The 22,046-nt window shown below is 34.3% G+C and overlaps 1 protein-coding gene across 13 annotated transcripts in view; it reads left to right on the forward strand.

The window, feature by feature from the left end:
• Positions 1–22,046, forward strand: part of LOC116583896 (lysine-specific demethylase 6A-like) — a 167,194-nt gene that overhangs the window by 126,551 nt on the left and 18,597 nt on the right. For 10 of the 13 annotated variants that reach the window (XM_032331883.1, XM_032331887.1, XM_032331884.1 and 7 more), the window contains 7 exons: positions 375–580; positions 11,897–11,961; positions 12,044–12,118; positions 12,772–12,920; positions 17,099–17,213; positions 20,156–20,343; positions 21,295–21,436. In XM_032331883.1, the coding sequence (XP_032187774.1) occupies positions 375–580; positions 11,897–11,961; positions 12,044–12,118; positions 12,772–12,920; positions 17,099–17,213; positions 20,156–20,343; positions 21,295–21,436 (940 nt within the window). Of the gene's footprint in view, positions 1–374; positions 581–11,896; positions 11,962–12,043; positions 12,119–12,771; positions 12,921–17,098; positions 17,214–20,155; positions 20,344–20,423; positions 20,464–21,294; positions 21,437–22,046 lie in introns of those variants that run through there. The other 3 variants (XM_032331891.1, XM_032331893.1, XM_032331888.1) reach the window with 3 other exon arrangements.

Genomic DNA, 22,046 nt, shown 5'->3' on the forward strand with positions numbered 1-22,046 from the left:
TCTCTGCCTCTTTAGCACATCTTCAGTAGGTGATGCCATTACTGACATATTTTTGATGGATGTTTATTAAGTTTTTAATTGGGTGTCATTGTGCAACATTACTGTTAGAGGTTATGCAATAGAAGTCTTTCTAAGTTATAGAATGTAGGTAAAATTGTATCCTATTTGTAAGTGGTACAGCTCCTTTTTAATATCCTGTCCTGATAGTTAGATCTAGTGTTTCAAGGAGTTGCTTTCCATTTGTGGCCCTACATGGCTTCAAGTAGTCTTCGGGAAAATGGATAGAGTTCCTTAGGATTTTCGTACATACTTTTAAATGTCCAGTGTACCACATACAATTTTATTTATTAACACAACCTTATTTATTTATGAAGATCTTGGACTTTTCTCTACCAAAACTTTGGTAGAAGCTAACAACGAACATACTGTAGAAGTGAGGACACAGTTGTTGCAACCAGCAGATGAAAATTGGGATCCCACTGGAACTAAGAAAATCTGGCGTTGTGAAAGTAATAGATCTCATACTACAATTGCTAAGTATGCACAGTACCAAGCCTCCTCCTTCCAGGAATCATTGAGAGTGAGTATTTATTTCCTGGAGATTATTTTGATAAATGCCCACTACTTTTATAATAATCTGTTTAGTTTGTATAACTATGTTTTATAAGTGCTGCACCTTAGAAATTACTGAACTATTAACAATTTAAGCAAAGGTAAAGATTAAAAAAGAAAATTTCTGTCTCATGATATCTTCTAATTTTGAAATATTTCTAATTAAAATAGTAAAGTAAGTCTACGTAATAGTTGTAGAGTGATTTAATATTAAGGAAAACTTAACTGAGTAGGTCTCCTGTTCATTCAGTCAAACATCAAAAGGTGTTTTCACTTTGTTTTATATGAAAAGTACTCTTTCTTTGTCACTTGTAGTCTTTAAAGAAAACTGCAGGAGAACCAGAAATGTCTCAAAATACATGAGAAGTACAAAAATAAAAAAGAATGGTACTAGGAAGTAAATCAGAAATTGAAACCTCTAGCAGTTACTAAAATAAAACTTTGTGGATTCTTTCACATTAATAATCAGATCACTAAGTACATTTTTCAAACAATTCTCAAATTATGTTTTATTTTTAATTTGAACTATGTATTTGAAGATGGTAGACAGTTGTGAGTGTAGCATCAAGTATGGAGTTACTGTTGCACATTCTGTTTGTAAACCTGAAGCTAGTATAACATTGTGTTTCAACTTACATGGAAATAAATATAAGTAAAGTAAATAACAAAAAAATAAAAATCATAAAAGTAAAAACTGGGGTGCCTTAGTGACCTAGTGGTTACACATCTGCCTTCGGCTTGGCCCAAGGCCCTGGGATCAGGCTCCACATTAGGCTCTTTGCTTGGCTCTTCACTCCCCCTGCTTGGCTCTCCACTCCCCTTGCTTGAGTTCCTCTCTCGCTATCTCTCTCTCAAATAAATAAATAAAATCTTTTAAAAAAATAAAATAAAAACTGACTTTGAACTGAGTATATTACACACAAAATAATGCACAAATCTTATTAAAAATAAGATAAGCATTCTTGTTGAAGATCTTTTTAACCATATTTCTTTAAAAGAAAGAGTCTTTTTTAAAGCTAGTCAGCTCTTCAAAGAATACGTGAACAAGTACTAACGCAGATATAACACATACAAAGTTTTAAATTTGTTAATTTTTCATGTCATTTATTTTTAGAAGTGTTTACTGTTCTGACTTCATTTTACATTTTTTATAATTGATGCCAGAAGAATCAATTACTTATATGTGAATTATTAATATGTAGAGTTTCTTGTGCTAAGGTATACATTACAAATGTACATTAGTATAATTTTTACATATGTAGTTAATTGGCTTTAAATTCGGAACGTTGTTCAGCTATCACTGCTATCTGTCTCTAGCATTTTTCATCATTTCACTCTGAAACAATCTTTTTTTTTTCTTTTCTTTCAATTTTATTTATTTGTCAGAGAGAAAGGCAGAGGCAGACATGGAGATTAAGGCTCCCTGCAGGGAGCCTGATGAGGGCATGATCCAAGGGATCATGACCTGAGCCCAAGGCAGATGCTTAACCCACTGAGTCACCCAGACATCCCAAAAATATCTTCCTTTTAAGTAGGGAAATTACCATTATCTTTTTTCCATAATCCCTGGTAACCACTAATCTACTTCCTTTTCCTGTAAGTGAGACAGTTCTGGTTGCTTACAAAAGTGAGATCATATATTTGTCATTTTGTATTTGGCTTATTTCTTTGGCAGAAAGTCTTCCTATACTATGTATTTTGTAGTAGGTATCACAATTTCACTCCTTTGAAAAGCTGAAAATACTCTGTTGTATATATATAACATTTTGTATTTCCATGTATCTTTTGATGGGCATTTGTGTTATTTTCATTTGTCTATTGTGAGTAATGCTGTGAAAAGCTGGGTTTAAATATGTTTTTACCCCTCCTTTCAGTTTGGGTCTATGGCTAGAAGTAGAATGGCTGTATCATATGGTAATTCTGTATTGAACCTCTTTCCCAGGTTCAACACAGAACCTGAAATGAACCTGAAATGATATCTTATGGTTTTGATACGCATTACCCTTACAATTAGTGATGTTGAGAATCTTTTCTTTTGCTGATTAGCCATTTGTGTACCTTCTTTGGAGAAATACCTCTTCAGTTTCATTGCCCATTTTAAAATTTAAATTGTTTTACTTTGTTCTGTTGCAGGAGTTTTCTCTGTATTATTGTTGTTAATCCTGTATCAGATATGTAATTTGCACATCGTTTCCACCATTTTATATCTTCTTTTCACTTAAAATTCATGTATTTATGAGAGACATTGTGTGTGGGACGAGGAGATATTGTGCCTGGGGAGAGGAGAGGGAGAAAAATCTCAAGGAGACTCCCTGCTGGGCATGAGCCCTATGCATGGTTCAATTTCACAACCCTGAGATTATGACCTGAGCCAAAATCAAGTGTCAGTCAACCAGTGGAGACACCCAGGAACTCCCAGCCAGTGTAGTATCATCTAGAGAATTCCATTGCCTAGAAATTGTATGTCCTTTACCTAATTATAATTTCCTTCCAGGGTACCATTGATATTTTTATGTCTATAATTTTGCCTTTTCCAGATTGTCAGATAGTTTGAATATATTTTAAGTAGCCTTTTCACATTGGATTCTTTTTTGTCATAATATGCATTTAAATTTCCTCTGTGTCTTCTCGTATCTTGAGAACTCATTTTTGTTTATCTCAAATAACATTTCTTTTTCTGGGCACGTACCACAGTCTATTTACTAATCTACCAAAGGTGAAAGAAGAAAAATTGCACTGTAATTTGGTGGAACCAACCTTGCTTTGTTCCTGGTCTTGGGGAATGCTTTGTGTTCCTCACCCATCATATAATGGAGGTGTAGTCTTTTTGTAGATATTCTTACCAGAGGAGGAAGTCGCTTTGTATTCCGGGTTCATGGGAGTAATTTTACCATGCTTGTGTTTACTTTTCTTTTTCTGTATGATTGTACAATCATATGGTTTTGCTTTTTCAGTGTTTTAATGTGATGGATTACAATGAGTGGTTTCCTAATGTTGAATCAACCCACATACCTGGAATAAATACCGGTTGGCCATGGTATATAATTCTTTTTATATACATAGTTAGATTCTAGTTGCTGATATTTTGTAGAGGATTTTTGCACCTGTGTTTATAAGACATATTCCCTTTTTTTTGTATTGTCTTTTTGTAACATTTTTGGTAATGTCTTAAAATGTTCAGTGTTGCTGTTAAGGTAATCATCATCTTGGTCTTGTTAAGTGCACTGAAGAACTCAGCCAGTAAGTTTCACCTGGCCCTTGTGGTGTTTTCTATTACAGAAAGTTATTTATTATTGATGGAATTTCTTTAATAGTTACAGGCTCATTTAGGTTCTCTTTCTTCTCATATTTGGTAGATTGTATTTTTTAGTCTTACCCAGATTGTCAAATTATTCTTTAATGACCATGGTATTTATAGTGATGTCCAGTATTTTTTTTTTCTCCCATGAGTGAAGTCTTCCCCTCCTACTGCCCAATTAACATGGTTATAGTGATTTTACTAATCTGTACAAAGAGCCATTTTTTGGTCTCTTTTTTTTTATTTGTTGATTTTCTTTTTTCAGTTTATTGACTTCTGTTTCAATTCTGAATGTTTCTTTTTGCCAACTTACATTAAATTTAAGTGCTTGCTTCGGCAGCACATATACTTACATTAAATTTAATTTACTCTTATTTTTTTAGTTTCCCATAGAGGAAACTTAAATGAGCAGAGCTTTTTTCTTTCTTTCTTTCTTTCTTCTTTTTTTTTTAATGCGTTGATTTTACTGCATTTCAGTTTTCACAAGTTGTGTTTTCAATGGAATTTAGTTCAGAATAATCTTTTGAGAGTCCTCCTTCAACCATGTGTTTAGAAATGTTCTTTAATCTCTGTGCATTTGCCCATCTTTGTGTCAGTGATCTGTGGTTTAGTTCCATTATGGTCTGTGTTTACGTGTTGTATCATCTGGTATTTTAAATGTGTTAATGAATATGTGCCCTATGAACTTGAGAAGAAATTATGTTCTGCTATTGATGTACTAGTCTGTAGTTATCCATTATATTCAGTTGGATATGTTGAATTCCATTATGAAAGTACTAATCTTGTGCCTGTTGAATCTGCCTATATCCTAATAGAGGATTGCTGAAGTCTCCCAGCTATAGTAGTGGATTCTTCTTCTTCTTGCTGTTCTATTAGTTTTTGCCTCATGTATTTTGATGCTTTATTGTTAGGATCATGTAAATATAATTTTCTTTCCCAGAAGAATTCATCACCTTATTGCTGCATAATGGCCCACTTTGTCTCGGACATTTCTTTTGTTCTAAAGTGCAGTCTGTCTGAAATTTTAATAGTAATGATCTTTACTTTCTTTTGCTTGGTGTTAGCATGGCTGTAGTTTTCTCCATCTATTTATTTTTGAAGGTATAATGTGTATTTCTAGAGAGCACATGTATTTCGGTCTTGTCTACTCACTCATGGCAGTCTCAGTGTTTTAATTGGTATGTTTAGACCATTTACATTTAAGGTGATTCTTGATATAGTTAGATTATGTCTTCCATTTTATTTCTTTTTATTAATTGTACTTACCATTTTTTCTCCCACTCTGCATCTACCTTTTTTTTTTTGGAACTTGGACAAAGTGTATTATTCTTTTTTTATCTCTTTATTCTAATAATACCTCCAATTCTTTTTAAGATTTTTTTTTACGGGTTGTCCTAGAAATTGCACATTACACTTGGAAATAATACAGATACACTGTCCAATCACACTATACTGTTACAGGGTTGGTACATGTATTTTATGATTACATTTTATTCGTTTCACTTACACATAAGCAAATATGTAGATAAACACATACATACGCGCATATAAAATGAAACACATTGTTACAACTAGGAACAAAAGGTTACTTGTTAGGTTAATTGAAAATAAAATATTACATTTGTCTTTTATCAAACGTAAAAATCAACTCAAAATGGATTAAAGAGTTAAAAGAAAAAAGAAATGAATGAATAAATGAATAATAAATAAATTTATTTTTTATTTATTTTATTTTATTTTATTTATTTAATAAATAAAAAATTTTTAAATTTTTAGAAAAAGAGTTAAATGTAATATCCAAAACCATAGAACTACTGAAAGTAAACAGGGTTGCACTCCTTGACATCAGTCTTGGCAATGGATTTTTCGCCCAGTTAATAAAAGCAAAACTAAACAAGTGAGACTGCATCACACTAAAAACATGTGAACACCTAAAGGAGCCATTATCAAATTGAAAGGCAGCCTACTGAATGGGAGCAGATATTTACAAACCTTACATTTGATATGGGGCTATTATAGAGAGAGAGAAGCTCTTCTGTTGAGAAAAAGAAACATCTAATTTAAAATGAACAGAATATCCCAGTAGACATTTTTCTAAAGAAGACATCAAAGAGGCTCACATCAGAAATGGTGAAAGACATTAACAGCAAAAACCATACTGAGATACCACCTCACTTAATAGCCAAAAGAAAACTACTATTAAAAAGAGAACGGATAAATTTTTATAAGAATATGGGGAAAGTGAACCCTTGTGCACTGTTAGTGGAAATGCAAACTGGTTTAGCCACTATGGAACCCTGTTGGGATTCCTCAAAAATTTAAAAATAGAGCTAGCATATGATCCAGTAGTCCTGTTTCTGGTATATATTTGAAGGGAATGAAATCACTCTCTGGAAAAGGTATCTCTTTCCTGTTATTATAGCATTTTTACAATAATCAAGATAAGGAAACAGTCTTAATGTCTATCACAAAGGAATAAAGATTGTGTGCGGAAGTAGGGGGCATGGAGGGAAGAGAGAGAATATTTTTCAGCCATTTAAAACAACACGGAAAAATTACCATTGGCAAAACCTAGAGTGAACCTTTAAGGCATCGTGCTAGTGAAATAAGGTGAAAAAATAAATACTATCATACCACTTACATGGAATCTGGGAAAAAACAAACTTCTAGACCAGGATTGGTTGAGGGTTATACAGAATGGATGAATATAGTCAAAAGATACAAAATTTGAGTGATAAGGAAGTCCATAGGACTTCCTTTTCCATAGGACATATTATATAATATGGTGACTATAATTAACAATACTGTATTACATACTTGAAAGTTGATAAAGACCAGTAGTTTTTTAAATTTCAGTGTAATAAACAGTGTTATATTAGTTTCATGTGTACAATATGGTGATATTATAGCTCAGCTATTCGTACATGACTTAGTGCTCATCGTAAGTGTACTTACTATTCCCTTCATATATTTGCACCTCCCACCCCAAAGCATCCTTCTGGTTTTGTTCTCTAGAGTTGAGACTTTTTTTGTTTGTCTCGTTTTTTCTTTGTTTATGGTCACTTAAGTTTGAACCCATTCTAAAAGCACTTAATTTCTTATGGTCTCAGTCCTCTGTTTTAAGAGTGTAGTGTCCTATTTTATATCCTTTTATTTTGTGTATCTCTTTCTGATTTTTACAGATATATCTAATTTGACTGCTCTTTGCTTCCTTGTTTTCTTACTCCTGCACAGTCTTTTTTTTCCACTCAAGGAATCCCCTTTAATACTTCTTGTAATCTACTTTAGTGCTTATGAATTCCTTTAGCTTTTGTTTTTCTGGGAAACTTATCTTTCCTATTCTGAATGACAGCCTTGCTGAATAGAGTATTCTTAGCCAAAGGGTTTTCATATATATATCATACCAATTTGAATATATCATACCAATTCTTTCTGGCCCTGCAGAGTTTCTGGTGAAAAATCAGCTAATAGCTTTTTGGGTTTCCCTTGAATGTAACTGCTTTCTTTTCTCTTTTTGCTTCTACAGTTCTCTTTTTATTACTACTTTTTGCCATTTTTATTACTATGTGTCTTGGTGTGGACATCCTTGGGTTGATTTTATCAAGAGTTTTCTGTGCCTCCTTGATCTGGATTTCTGTCTCCCAGATTAGGGGAGTTTTTAAGTGATACTTCTTCAAATAAATTACTTGTCCCCTTTTCCTTTTTCTTTTTGAGATCCCTTAATGCAAATGTTTTTATGCTTGATGGTGTCACTGATTTTCCGTAACCTATTCTCATTTTGTATTATGCTTTTTCTCTTTTTTCTGTTCATCTTGATAGCTTCTGATTACTCTTTTGTCTTCTGGGTTGCTGAGCTGCCTTCTACTTCCTCTAATCTACTCTTTATTTGGTGTATTTTTAATTTCAGTTACTGAGTTTTTCATCATTGATTGCTTCCCTTTAATATTTGGTCTTTGTTGAGGGTCTCATTGAGATCCTCCAGAAATAAACATATTGCTTATTTCTGGGTTTTTGTTGGTGGTGGTGGTTTTGTTTGTTTTAGGTCTCTTGCTGTGATTTTGTCATGTTCTCTCATTTGGGACATATTTCAGTATCTCTTCATGTTGTCTAACTCCCTGGGTGTGTTTCTGTGTGTTACGAAAGTCAGCTACATTTCCTGTTCTTGATAGTAGTGCCTTTATGAAGAAGGCCTGTGGTATCGTGCAGTGCGATTATGTACCTTGTTCCAGGGTATCTCCTGTATTTGTGTTATATGCGCTCTACTATTATGGCTGAGCTGTGTTTGCCATCAGGCCAGTCATCTGCAATGGCTCTTTGTGTCTTTTGTAAGTTTGGTTCTTGCAGTTGTTTTGTTTGTTTTTTAAGTCAAGAGAAGAGAGTTGTTTTTTGTTTTTTTGTTTCTGTTTTTAAGATTGATTATTTATTTATTTATTTATTTATTTATGATAGCTACAGCACACAGGCAAAGGAAAGGGAGGGGCAGAGGGGAAAATGAAGGGGAGAGAGAGAATCTGAAGCTGACTCCCCACTGAGCATTGGAGGCTTATGCAGAGCTTGATCTCCCCGTGAGATCATGACCTGAACCCAGTCCGAAAAGTTGGATTCTTAACTGACTAAGCCACGAAGGCATTCCTGGTCTCTGTGTTGATTGTTAGTGGACCAGTTTGGGGCCTCCTTAGGCTTGATTTGAATCAGACCAGGCATTTGCCAGTTACATTAGCACACAGTAGGCAGGCCTGTGGCCAGAACCGATGTCTGCCCTGAGTTTATTCTAAGGGTAGTCAGATTGATATGTGTGGTTGGTAATCTTCTCCTTGTCCCTTTGGGCAGAATTCCTTTTAGGATGGTGTTGCCCCCAGATGAGGCTACTTGCATACTGGCAAGCTTGCCACTCAGGATATACTTCTGCAGAGGCCAAGTCCACAGAATAATTCAGGGGTGGTGCTCACAGTAATAGCAAGGTGTGTGCCTTTTGCTGTGGGAGGGAACCTGGAGCCTCCTGACTGAGGCTATTGGGGTTCGAGGGGACATGTCCATGAGATAACCAGGGCAGGTCACACTTTCAGCAAACTAATTAGAGTGTTGACACTGTACTGGTTTTGGAAAGTTTCCAAGTATCCTGGTTGGAGGGCAAGAGAAAAATGGTTTCCACCCAATTCTTTTGTTCTGGAGAAGTGCTTTGCCCCTTCAGCACACCTCTGAGATTAGTAAACAAAATCTTTCACTTTTTGCACTGCCACTACTGTGCTATGTCTCTATGAATCTGTTTATTTTATGTCTTTTGGGTGGGTGCTCAATTTTCTATCACTGTCCCAGCTCTTCCAGAGCCCAGCCCACAGACTTAGGAAATTGTAGGTGTTAAATCTGGTTTTCAAATCCGAATGTCATGGAGCTACACCTTTCATGTGTGGGTCTAGATTCTCCCCCTCTTTTAGCCCAAGGCATCCATCCCTCTCATGGACAGTCCTGTGAGTTTGTTAATGCTTGCTGCCATATCTCTACCCTTCCTACCCTCTTCACTCTGGTGTCTTCCCAGTGTTTACCTGTGGCAAGTATGCCAATCCCCAACCCCAGCTTCCCACCCCTATGTGTTGCCCTGGAGTATGTGTTTTGTTTTGTTTTTAAGACTTGTTTATTTGAGAGCATTTGAGAGAGAGAACGTAAGTGGGAGCTGTGGAGGGGGGTGAAGAGCAAAGGGAGAGGGAGAAGCAGACTCTGCTGAGCAGGGACTCTGGGATCATGACCTGAACCAAAGGCAGACACCCAGTCAGTTGAGCCACCCAGATGCCCCTGCTCTGGAGTTTTTAACTCTTAGATAATAGATAATGCTTACATTGAGTCTTTGGCAGATTGTGAATTATGTTTAGTTTTTCCTGCCACAGCATTGTTTCCAGTGGAGTTGTCTTTTCCTGTTACGATTTTTTACTACCTGTCTCCAGGTTTGGATGCAATATTTTGCCCCTGTGTCCTCATGTCTTTTACTCATCTGAAAATAATTGATTTTTAGATTTGCTTACCTTTTTAATAAATTCTTAGTTCACTGTGGCTGTTTCTGCTCCTGCTCTTCTAATAGGTCCAAACAAGTCCTTGGTCAAGTATTTAATTTGCAGATACTTTCCTTTTTCATTAGTTATCTTTTTCACTTTTTGATGGTGTTCTTTGGAGCACAAAACTTTATTTTTGATGAATTATTACTTTACTGTGATTGCTTTATCTTTGATATCATAGGTAAGAAATGACTGTCTAATCTATGGTTGTGCATTTTACTCTTGTGTATTTTATTTTAAGAATTTTATAATGGTGGGGTGCTTGGGTGGCTCAGTTGGATAAGCGTCTGCTTTTGCCTCAGGTCATGATTCAGGATTCTGGGATCGAGCCCTGCATCAGACTAACTGCTCAGCAGGAAGCCTGCTTCTCCCTCTCTTACTTCCCCCTGTTTGTGATCCCTCTCTTCTTATGTCTCTCTCTGTCAAATAAATAATATCTTTTTTTTTTTAAGATTTTATTTATTTATTTGACAGAGAGAGATCACAAGTAGGCAGAGAGGCAGGCAGAGAGAGAGGAGGAAGCAGGCTTCCTGCTGAGCAGAGAGCCCGATGCGGGACTCGATCCCAGGACCCTGAGATCATGACCTGAGCCGAAGGCAGCGGCTTAACCCACTGAGCCACCCAGGCACCCCAATAATATCTTTTTAAAAATTAAGAAAAAAATTTTCATAGTGGTACATCTTTCATTTATATCTTTGATTTATTCTGAATTATGGTAAAAGGAAGGAATCTAATTTCATTCTTTTCAGTGTGATTTCCAATTGTTTTAGCATATTTTCCATATTTAATTATATTGACACCTTTGTCAAGAGAGTAACATTTTTATTTGGCTTTTAAATTCCTCTCTAGTGCTGTGTGCTCTATTATTTGTTATAGGTAATATAATATGTGATGATATATATATAGTCTCAAAAAATTAGACTATACAGAACTTGTTTATATGCCCTTCATTTTGTTAGTATTAATGCACACAAGCAGTCTCAAGATGACTAAACAAAATCATAACTTAAAATGGTAAATCTTAATTGTTCTTTCTGTAAACATCTATAGCTGTATTTGTATTCCTGGGCAAACACTCTTCCGGTTTAGAATGTGTACTTTTGTCTTCCTATTTGACATTTGTAAAATAACTTTTAATAGCCTCCTATGTTGCTTTTATTTTTTTTCATTACCTTTATGAATTTGTGGCAAGTATAAAAACCTACATGTTTCATTCCAGAATAGTATTCATAAGGGAGACAAATTTTGCCTTTTGTTTTTGAGATAAGAAATAGAGTGTTCTTGGAGTTATGGATGTACTTCCAGATTTTTTTTCTCCTAAAGAAAAGCCTCATTTTTAATATTTTTACTTTATTTTATTTATTTTATTTTATTTATATTTTTTATTTGAAAGAGAGAGAGAATATATCTGAGAGTTAGGGAAGAAGCAGAGGAGAATGTACAGGGACAAATAGGCTCTTTAGCCAGCATGGAGTCTGAGGCCTGGCTTGATCTTACAACATTGAGATCATGATCTGAGTGGAAATCAAGAGTCTGACATTAACTGACTGAGTCACCCAAGTGACCCTTTTATATTATTTTTATTTTTCAGTTTTCTTTAAAGTTCTCTTGTAATCACTTAAAATGAAATTCATCTACCATTTTCAGAATGTCTGATGGTCCACAATAAAATTAGAATTGGTACATGTTTTTCTTATTTACATAATACCTCACTGTTATAATATTAATTTTATGAATGATGGAGGAAGTTTGTACCATGCCATTTGGCTTGATTTTTTTATTTAATGGCATCAGTGAAGATACTCTATGTGAAATGTGCCTATTAGAAACTTAGTTTTGAAATGAGTCTTTAATGCTCATGTAGGTAAAACTGTTTTACTAATTATGTAATGGAAATTGTAGCCTGAAATATGTACTGAGTATTTCTGCTAATTTATAGGAAGAAAATGAGAAAAGAACCCAACATAAAGAATATTCAGATACTGAATCCATATCTTCAGATTCGTAAGTACCTTTAATGTTCGTTCAGTATTTCTGTCCAAAATTCATGGACTTAATATTCTTTAAAAAAAATTTTTTTTTTAAGTTCTGGAAGGAGAAGGAAAGGACCTTTTAAAACCATAAAATTTGGAACCAACATTGACCTCTCCGATGACAAAAAGTAAGTCCTCAAGTTATGTGCAGTTTGAATCACAAGATTGAAAATTGTATGATTTCATATTTTTTTCAACTCTGGTCATTCTTTCAGGTTTTTTTTTTTGTTTTTTGGGTTTTGGTGTTTTTTTGTTGTTGTTACCATTGAAGTCTTAGTTAAAAACACTACCATTCTGAAATGATTTTTGCTAGGTTTTGCAGTAGATTTTAGTTACTGAGGAATATCAACACATTAAATATACAAATGAGAAAAGAAACATTTTTCTTTTCTTTCTTTTCCCTTTTTTTAAGGTTTTATTTATGTATTAGAGAGAGAGAGGGAGAGAGCAAGAGTCGGGGGAGGGTCAAGGGAAGAGGGAGCCTAGGATCATGACCTGAGCCAAAATCAAGATATGGACGTTTAACCAACTGAGCCACCCAAGCACTCCTCTTTTATTCCTAAAATTATAAATTTTTAGGATTTAATTTTTTTCAGTGATCTTGATTTATTTCAGAATTTTTTTCCTTGGAAGAGTTAACATTCTACTACTACTAACCTTAAAAATGTAATAATTAGAGATTTAAATGTGTTTCTGATTGGAACACTACTTTCAGAGACCTGGTAAATTCTCCTAAGTATTTGCAACAAGGTGACACTTTTGATCTGTTACTTTATTTCAGGTGGAAATTGCAGCTACATGAGTTGACTAAACTTCCTGCTTTTGTGCGTGTAGTATCTGCAGGAAACCTTCTAAGCCACCTTGGTCATACTATCCTGGGCATGAATACGGTTCAGCTATACATGAAAGTTCCAGGGAGTCGGACACCAGGTTATTTTTGTGAACTAATATATCTTGTATAACTGAAGAGTTTAATCAGATATGAAACACACGTTCATCCAGTTTCTACCCATTTGTAATCAATAAAGACAGAAGCCAAATGGTTTTTAATGCTTTCTAATACATAAAAATATTTGTAATTATTTCTATAAATTAGCTGAGAGTAGTTTTCTCTATGTGCCTTTTTTTTTTTAATGTGTAAACATGAAAATAATCCAAAACATTTAACTGGGAAGGAGACACTAAATCCATAAGGAGTAAAGGAGATAAGCAGTTTAAAAGCTTTGTCTTTATCCCATTGATTGCAAACTCAGTGGTTTGCTGAATTTTTTTCGCCACAGTTAAAATTAGAGCTATGTCATAATAATGAACTAATATTCTTACTGTTTAAAAAAGAATTTCTTTGAAGATATTAAATATTCAGTACACCAGTATTTTCTGTTCTCCCCTATTATGTTTCATTTTATAAAAGTGTAATTTAGAAATTTTCTTTCTTTTTTTTTTTAAAGATTTTATTTATTTATTTGACAGACAGAGATCACAAGTAGGCAGAGAGGCAGGCAGAGAGAGAGAGGAGAGCAGGCTCCCCGCTGAGCAGAGAGCCCGATGTGGGGCTCGATCCCAGGACCCTGAGATCATGACCTGAGCCGAAGGCAGCGGCTTAACCCACTGAGCCACCCAGGCACCCCATTTAGAAATTTTTTAATGAAGGAGCCAGTCGAACTTCTTCATGGTGATTCTAAGTGTTTTAGGTTCTATAAGCCACAATGTAAAATTGAGGATATTTTGTAGATACTCATATAATGGAAAAAATATTTATATTACTTCTTATTGATGAAGGTCAAAATACAAAATAATTTAGTACAGTTTTTCCTTCTCATGGAAGAATAAATTTCACTTCATTGGGGTTTGGGGTTAGCATTCCTATGAGAGTCAGCTATAGAAGTGCCTCTATGAAAGCTGTTCTACAATGAGATCTATGTATTTCATCTTTAAAAAGTCTTTTCACACAAGTAGGCACTATCAAATACTACTGTCAATCTATAACCCCTTTTTTTTGAGCATATTAATTGGTTGGAAAGCATTTATCAGTTCTTTTACTTGATATTTTTATGTCTCATTGTTTTGCAGATTAATCCTTTGCAGTTTGCATTTGGAATGTTCTCATTTGCAGTGGCTTTTACAATATGGAAAGGTTTCCTACTCTGCATTGATTGAGATTTGAAACATGGTATTAGATTTGTAGTTTGAGCTTGAAAAATATATGCTGCAGATATTGGAGGGAATAGATGTCTGGCTTCTTCAGTTTTTAAAAACAGAAAGTATAGAAAACAGCTTGCTAGTACTCGTGATTCCAGAAATACTGTTTTGCAAATGACTTGATGTAATTTAAGTTTTGCTTTGTAATTTTAGGACTATGTAAAGAATTTTTTTGAAGGGGCGCCTGGGTGGCTTAGTGAGTTAAGCCTCTACTTTCGGCTCAGGTCATGATCTCAGGGTCCTGGAATCAAGCCCCGCAGCGGGCTCTCTGCTCAACTCTCTCTCTCTGCCTGCTGTCTACTTGTGATCTCTCTCTCTCTCTGTCAAATAAATAAATAAATAAAATCTTAAAAAAAAATTTTGTTTTGAAAACTGTAACAAAATTTTTATTATCTGTCAGTGTTCATTCACTAACCATAACTGACAGTTGCTCTCAAGCAGAAGTGTTGAGTTTCAACTCTGATGGTCTAAAAATTATAATTTCACTATTGCCAAATCATGGGTCAGCTTCTGTTTCTGACAAAAACTCAAGAGAGCTAATATTCGTGAAGCCTCCAAGAATGGTACATAATCAAATATCTACCAGTCAATAATATTGTGAATAGCCATAGGCATTAATCACTTAATGTTTTAACAAACTTCTCTAGTATGTCCATGCAAATTCACACATTTTCTCCAACATCAGTTGTAATACATTCTAATGGATTCCATTCTAGCAGTATTTAACTTAACGTTTTCCAACTTCTTTGAAAATATTCTCACTGTAGTTTGTCCTATAAAGACTAACCCTTCAGTCACTTAACATTTGGTCTTAATTCCTCAATTAGTTAAAATATGAATTAGCAAATACAAATTAGCAAAATCTGTTGACCTGTTAAGGAACAAGAAAAACTGCCTAAAATTATTTACCTTCTTATTACAATTAACTATTTGTATTGCTCTCAACATCCTCACTGAGTAGCTGTTCTCAAAAAAAAAAAGACTTAATAGTCTGGAACCATTTCATTTCATTTTCTCCAGATATTCACTGAAGTGAAATACAGTTTTATTAATTCATGGCCTGGTTATCACTTTTTTTGCTTGACCAGACACTGACTTTGATTTCAGTCTCAATCTTTTTTTTTTTCTTTTCCTCCTCCTATTTGTTTAATTTTTGAAAAGAGGTTTAATGATGAGATACTGCATTTAACTTTTCTAATTTTTTTGTCCATTGTTTTTCTGTAAGATGGGTACATTGTAATGAACACTTTTGTAGTTTCAGTGTACAATAATCTTTTTTGCACAGCAAGAATATACTTGTATATTAAATACAATACTTATACTGTGAAATGGAGAAAATTATTTGCACTACCGCATTAAGTTCATTTATCTTGATTTAACATGATGGATATGCACTGGTCTTTTTTCAGATAAAATATTGAAAATGGTGATAAGTTTATCAGCTGAAATGCGGATGAATTATAGCTGCCTTAATACAATGTTTTACCAACCAGGAGTGAGAACTAATGCTAATGTGTAATATTTTTGTTACAGCTGCTTGATTGTAATTTGTTGAATGAAAACACTAATAGACAAAACATAAACCAGTGTGTGTTTGTGTTCCATGAAAGTTCTAAACAAGAACACATGTTTCAGCCATGGGCAGTAGTTTGCCATCCCATGATTTAAAATCTTAAAAATCTTAAAATTTTCACCCAGCACAAATTATCTTTTTTTCCTTTGCATTAACATAGGTCATGTTACATATCATAATGCAAATATTTAACAATCTATGAGTTCTGACAACTATCCATAAACACATATAGGAGCAGCAAATAACCTGGTTATTTTTCTTTTTTTTTCTTTTTTTTTTTTTAAAGATTTTATTTATTTTTTTGACAGACAGAAATCACAAGTAGGCAGAGGGGCAGGCAGAGAGAGAGGGGGAAGCAGGCTCCCCACTGAGCAGAGAGCCTGATGCGGGGCTCGATCCCAGGACCCTGGGATCATGACCTGAGCCGAAGGCAGAGGCTTTAACCCACTGAGCCACCCAGGCGCCCCAATAACCTGGTTCTATATATGTACTGATGCCTATATAGCCTATGTATAAACCTCTTCTACTGCTGTTTTATTTGTTTATTTATTTATTTATTATTTTTAAAGATTTATTTATTTGATAGAGAGCACGAGTAGGCAAAGTGGCAGTCAGAGGGAAAGAAAGAAACAGGCTCTACCCTGAGCAGGGAGCCTGATTGGCAGAGCTCAATCCCTGGAGCCTGAGATCATGACCTGAGCTGAAGGCAGACGACTGAGCCATGCAGGCGCCCGTCTGTTTTCATTTTTATTACTTGTTTCAGTTATAGTTTTTTTTTTTTAAAGATTTTATTTATTTATAAATAAATGATTTTGTTTCTATCCAACATACATAGAAAAGGTACCTTACTATAACAATTTACATTCTGACATGATCTTGAAATGTGTCTGAAAAATTCAGATTGTTCTCAGATCCTTTATTACAAAGATGTTTTTGTTTTTTAAGTAAATCTATCATGATGTCCTCAAATCTCAAATTTAAAACTCTATGCCAGGATAATATCTACCTACTTGTGGATAGAAGCATTTATAATTAATGTGTCAACATCAAATTGGGATTTATAAGAGCTGTAGAGGAGCAACAGGTTGTTAGGCAACCAAATTACATTTTGAAAACCCTCCCTCTTCTTTAATTCTTTGATACTCTAAGAATTCAAAGTATTTTATGGAGGAGGAAGTAGAAATAATGACAGTAATATTAATTGCTTATCTTATGCTGTCCTCTGATTTATAAGCATATTTTTCACTCTTAAAACAACCCGGTGATTTAAAGGCACATTTTCTCCCATTGAATTTATACTATAATAATAACTTTTGTTTTCCCTTTTTCTTTTCAGGTCACCAAGAAAACAACAACTTCTGTTCTGTTAACATAAATATTGGTCCAGGTGATTGTGAATGGTTTGTTGTTCCTGAAGATTATTGGGGTGTTCTGAATGACTTTTGTGAAAAGTAGGTTTCTGAACAGATTTTGTTTTCAAATAATTTTAAGAAGATATTTATTATAAAGGCCAAAGTATGATACTAAATTTCCAATTATCCAGGAATTTTATTTTACTTTTTTATTTTTATTTTTTAATCCAGAAATTTTATTTTAAATGGTATTATTTGAAATCTTTTTTTCTCTGTGTATGTGGAATAACACTAAATGAAAAATGCTATGAAACCAGTTATGAATTCAAAAGACAGGGAGTTAAGGAAATTTTTTAAAGTTAGCTTTAAAAATTGATGAGTGTGAATGCACATTCTTTTCAGATGTGCTTTACAGAAAAATATGATTTAATTATAAATAAAATTAGAAATGGTAAGAATTCAAAAATTAACCATCCTTATGCCTTGCTAGTAATTCAAGGATGTATGTCTCTAACAGTGAGCCTAAGATGATAATGTTCAGAGGCAGGTGAATTCCTTGCTATTTTAAGAGTTATTTATTATACTGGTAAATGATATGTTTATGAAATATAAAAAATTGGGTGCAATTCTAATAATTATTAACATCTGTGACCTTTAAAATCAGTATGCACTTTATATATCAATTTTGGAGGGCCTTTACTCAGTATATTTGATTTAGTAAAAAGTTTGATGGTAATTTAAACAATTTAGTTTTCTTGCTGGCAAGGTATGATCATTTTTTATTCTCTTATGTATAATTTTTCTCATGTTAAGAAAAGGTCAGATTTCTAAATATTTAAAATTTATCAGGAAAATAGTGTAATACTCTCTTCTCTGAATGTTTATTCCAAAAAACTGGTAACTTAAGTAGGTTATAGGAAGGGTCTGATGGGAAGTTTCTTGTGTGTTTAAGAACTGTTTATTTTTTTAAGATCTTGCTTATTTTTTTTAGAGGGAGCATGGACACGCACACATTCACATAATTGACTTGGGGGAGGTGTAGAGGGAATGGGAGAAAAGAATCTTGAGCAGACTCCACACTGAGCGTGGTGGAGCCTGATTTTCGGTTTGAACTCACGACCCTGAGATCATGACCTGAGCTAAATGTTTAACTGACTGTGCAACCCAAGTGCCCTGATAACTATTTTTTAAGATTATAAGGGGATGTATCATAACTGTTCCATGTACAGTACAAATATTCTTAATATTCTGAGTGGGAACTATTTTCAGGGTTTAACTTCCTTAAAATAGTATGGGTATATTTAGGTCAAAGATAGAAAACATATGGAGTAATAATCAGTAATTCATCTTAAGTTGAAGAATCATACTTATCGGGCGCCTGGGTGGCTCAGTGGGTTAGGCCGCTGCCTTCGGCTCAGGTCATGATCTCAGGGTCCTGGGATCGAGTCCCGCATCGGGCTCTCTGCTCAGCAGGGAGCCTGCTTCCTCCTCTCTCTCTCTGCCTGCCTCTCTGCCTACTTGTGGTCTCTCTCTGTCAAATAAATAAATAAAATCTTTAAAAAAAAAAAAAGAATTATACTCACCATCTCAGGTTTTCTATAAAGTTTATTTTGCAAAGAACAGAATATAGCTGCTTTTCTTTTCTTTTTTTTTTTTTTTTTTTTTAAGATTTTATTTATTTGACAAAGAGAGCAAGAGAGGGAACACAAGCAGAGGGAGCTAGAGACGGAGAAGCAGGCTTCCTGCAGAGCAGGGAGCCCAGTATGGGGCTCGATCCTAGGACCCCGGGATCATGATCTGAGCCAAACACTGACGCTCAGCGGCTGAGCCACTCAGGCGCCCCCAGAATGTAGCTTCAAATATTTAAAACTTTTGTGTTTATTTCAGGACTCTACTTAAAATCTTTAAATCAACCACTGTTCTTAAACTTTTGAGGAAAACATATAATCTGTTTGCCTTAGTTGGCTTTTCCCCCCTTTTTTGTATGATGTCTTCTCCACTTTAATGTTATCAGTGTATGGGTAAAATAAGGTTTATACCATGATTGTAACTTTTTACTTTCTTCTTTTCTCTCCCTCCCTCTTCCTGACCCACTGCCCCAGGTCCTCTTCATATTTTTCTGACAACATTGCAGAGTTTACAGAAAACACAATTTTCAGCAGTTCATTTAACAGTATCTGCTATACTTACCTCTAGAAAAGTCCTTTCTTTTTAGGAGGAAAAAGGAAGAGAGACAGGTTCCATGTGCACAATTCTAAGACAGCCATTATCATTTTTGTTAAGAAAAAAACAAATAAAACAGAAGTAGGGCAAATGCTTTTCTTTAACCTTCATAAAGGAATAATTCTATGATTTGAGTTTTCTCTTGAGAAAATTAAATAATTGAAGTACCTATAACTGAATTCTTACAGAAAAGAATTGGTATTGTAGTTACCTTAAAATATTTCATAATTGTGATAGAAAAGAATAATAAGTCACAATTTTATAATAAAAATTCGACAGTTTGGTCTCTGCATTGCTGCTGTTGGTGGTGATTCATGTGAAGAAAAAGGACTTTATATTGATGGGAATTGAGGGGAAAGTTTTTGTTTTTATACCTGCACAGTGCTTCTGGCTCAGAAGTTAAGTGGGTTCTTATAATCCCTACTCTCAATTTTCTTTTTAGAGATTCCTTGAAATTAAGAGGTAATTCAGAAAGAAAGGATAGATCAGAAAAAGAATTAAAAATTAGTCTATTTAAGTGTAGTTTGAATCTTTGACTTTTGGACTTCTGAAAAGAATTTAAGCATATAGTATAGATAGATCTTTGAATTATTCTGCATAATCATGTGCTATTAGTATTTTTTTCAGGATTACCCCTTAATATTTACAAGTCTCAACTTTTGAAACATGCAGTTCTTTTTACAGTGCTAGTAACTTTTAATGAAATACATAAAGTATCTTTTAACATTTGGAAATTGTTGCCCCATCTTTTATGAGACATTTTTTTAAAAAGTTAATTCATTGTTATTTATTCCTTCCCACCTATCCCCCACCCCCAGAAATAATTTGAATTTCCTGATGAGCTCTTGGTGGCCCAACCTTGAAGATCTGTATGAAGCGAATGTCCCTGTATATAGATTTATTCAAAGACCTGGAGATTTGGTCTGGATAAATGCAGGCACTGTGCATTGGGTTCAGGCTGTTGGCTGGTGCAACAATATTGCTTGGAATGTTGGTCCACTTACAGGTATTTTAATAATCCATTAATAGATTTTACATTTGAAAGCATTTTTTTTTTTTAAGATTTTATTTATTTATTTATTTGTCAGAGAGAGTGAGCACAGGCAGACCGAGTGGCAGGCAGAGGCAAGAGGGAGAAGCGGGCTCCCTGCTGAGCAGGGCGCCCGATGTGGGACCCGATCCCAGGACGCTGGGATCATTACCTGAGCTGAAGGCAGCGGCCCAACTAACTGAGCCACCCAGGTGTCCCGAAAGGATTATTTCTAATTGGTGGTATTCTGTTAGAAAATAGTTCACTGGATTTTGGAAAATCGTGTCTCCTCGGAAAAGTCTTACTTGTATGGATAGTGCATTCAAGTTAATAAGTGAATATCTAACAAGTATTTGGACAGCTAACACATGTATGCTTTTGTAGACTTGGTGTATATACTTTGGATATATCACAGTGTTTTGTGTGGCTTTTATGGAAAATCTGGTATATTATAGGAATAGTCAACCTTGTCAATTATTAAACTTTGTTTAATATATGTAAGGTAAAGAACTGAGCTTTTGGAGTCAGAAAGACTTGATTAGCTGTACCTTTGTTAATTTTTAACTTAGGGCAAATATTTTAACCCCTCAGGGCTTAATTTCCTTATTTAGAAAATGAGAATTCAAATCAGTAAAGATTTGAAAGGATGAAACAAGATGTAAAATGAGCCTCATAGTACTATTAAATGCTGTTTGCATGATAGATATTTTTAAAACTTTTTAATTCAGGGGTGCTTGAACTCCCAACCCTGAGATCAAGAGTCGCATGCTCTTCTGACTAAGCCAGCTAAGTACCCCTACGTGATAACTATTTTTAAACTGTTAAATTATTCTTTTTTAGAATTGATGTTAGGTGGTAATAATTATCTTCATACCTTTTGTTAGTTGGGGTAGCTGTGTAACTTAAAAAAACTTTGTTTTCTCCTAGCCTGTCAGTATAAATTGGCAGTGGAACGGTATGAATGGAACAGATTGCAAAGTGTGAAGTCAGTAGTACCCATGGTGCATCTTTCTTGGAATATGGCACGAAATATCAAAGTCTCAGATCCCAAGCTTTTTGAAATGATTAAGTAAGTGTTTACAAATCACTATAGTCCCTGTTTTTGTGGGGTGTGGGGAATGTGGTGGAAATGTTAACTATGATATCCCCCCCCAAATTACTATGTCAGTTAACATCAAGTGATAAGATGGTCTAGAAGTCTTGACAAAAGAGAAATCACATGTTAAAAAGTATTTTCTTCATTTACAGACTATAATTATTATGATACAGAGAGGAATAAAGGCATATATACATGATTCTATACCATTAAAGTTAGAATCTGTTCTTTCCCTTGCTCTCTCACCAGAATGATTTCCAAGACAACTTTACTTTTAATATTGAAATTCTGCCTGTAACAAGAGAGAGTGAGCATGTGATTTTGAAATAAAAGTCCAATAAATAAATTAACATTTATAATAGTGATTTAACAAAAAAGGTTGAATTTTCTGGCTTTTCTATCTAAATCATCTCCTTTTTAGCTTCTAAAGCTTAAGAAGCTAATAAATTAGCTTACAAAATTAATAGATTACCAATTTGAGTACATACATTATAATAATTTCTCATTTATTAACCTGGTTTCCATTCCATTTGTTTTACACATTTATTTGTAGTAACATATTTTTAGACCCTGCCACTGTATT

This window comes from Mustela erminea, chromosome Y (assembly GCF_009829155.1).
Source record: "Mustela erminea isolate mMusErm1 chromosome Y, mMusErm1.Pri, whole genome shotgun sequence".
In the NCBI taxonomy this organism is placed as follows: domain Eukaryota; kingdom Metazoa; phylum Chordata; class Mammalia; order Carnivora; family Mustelidae; genus Mustela; species Mustela erminea.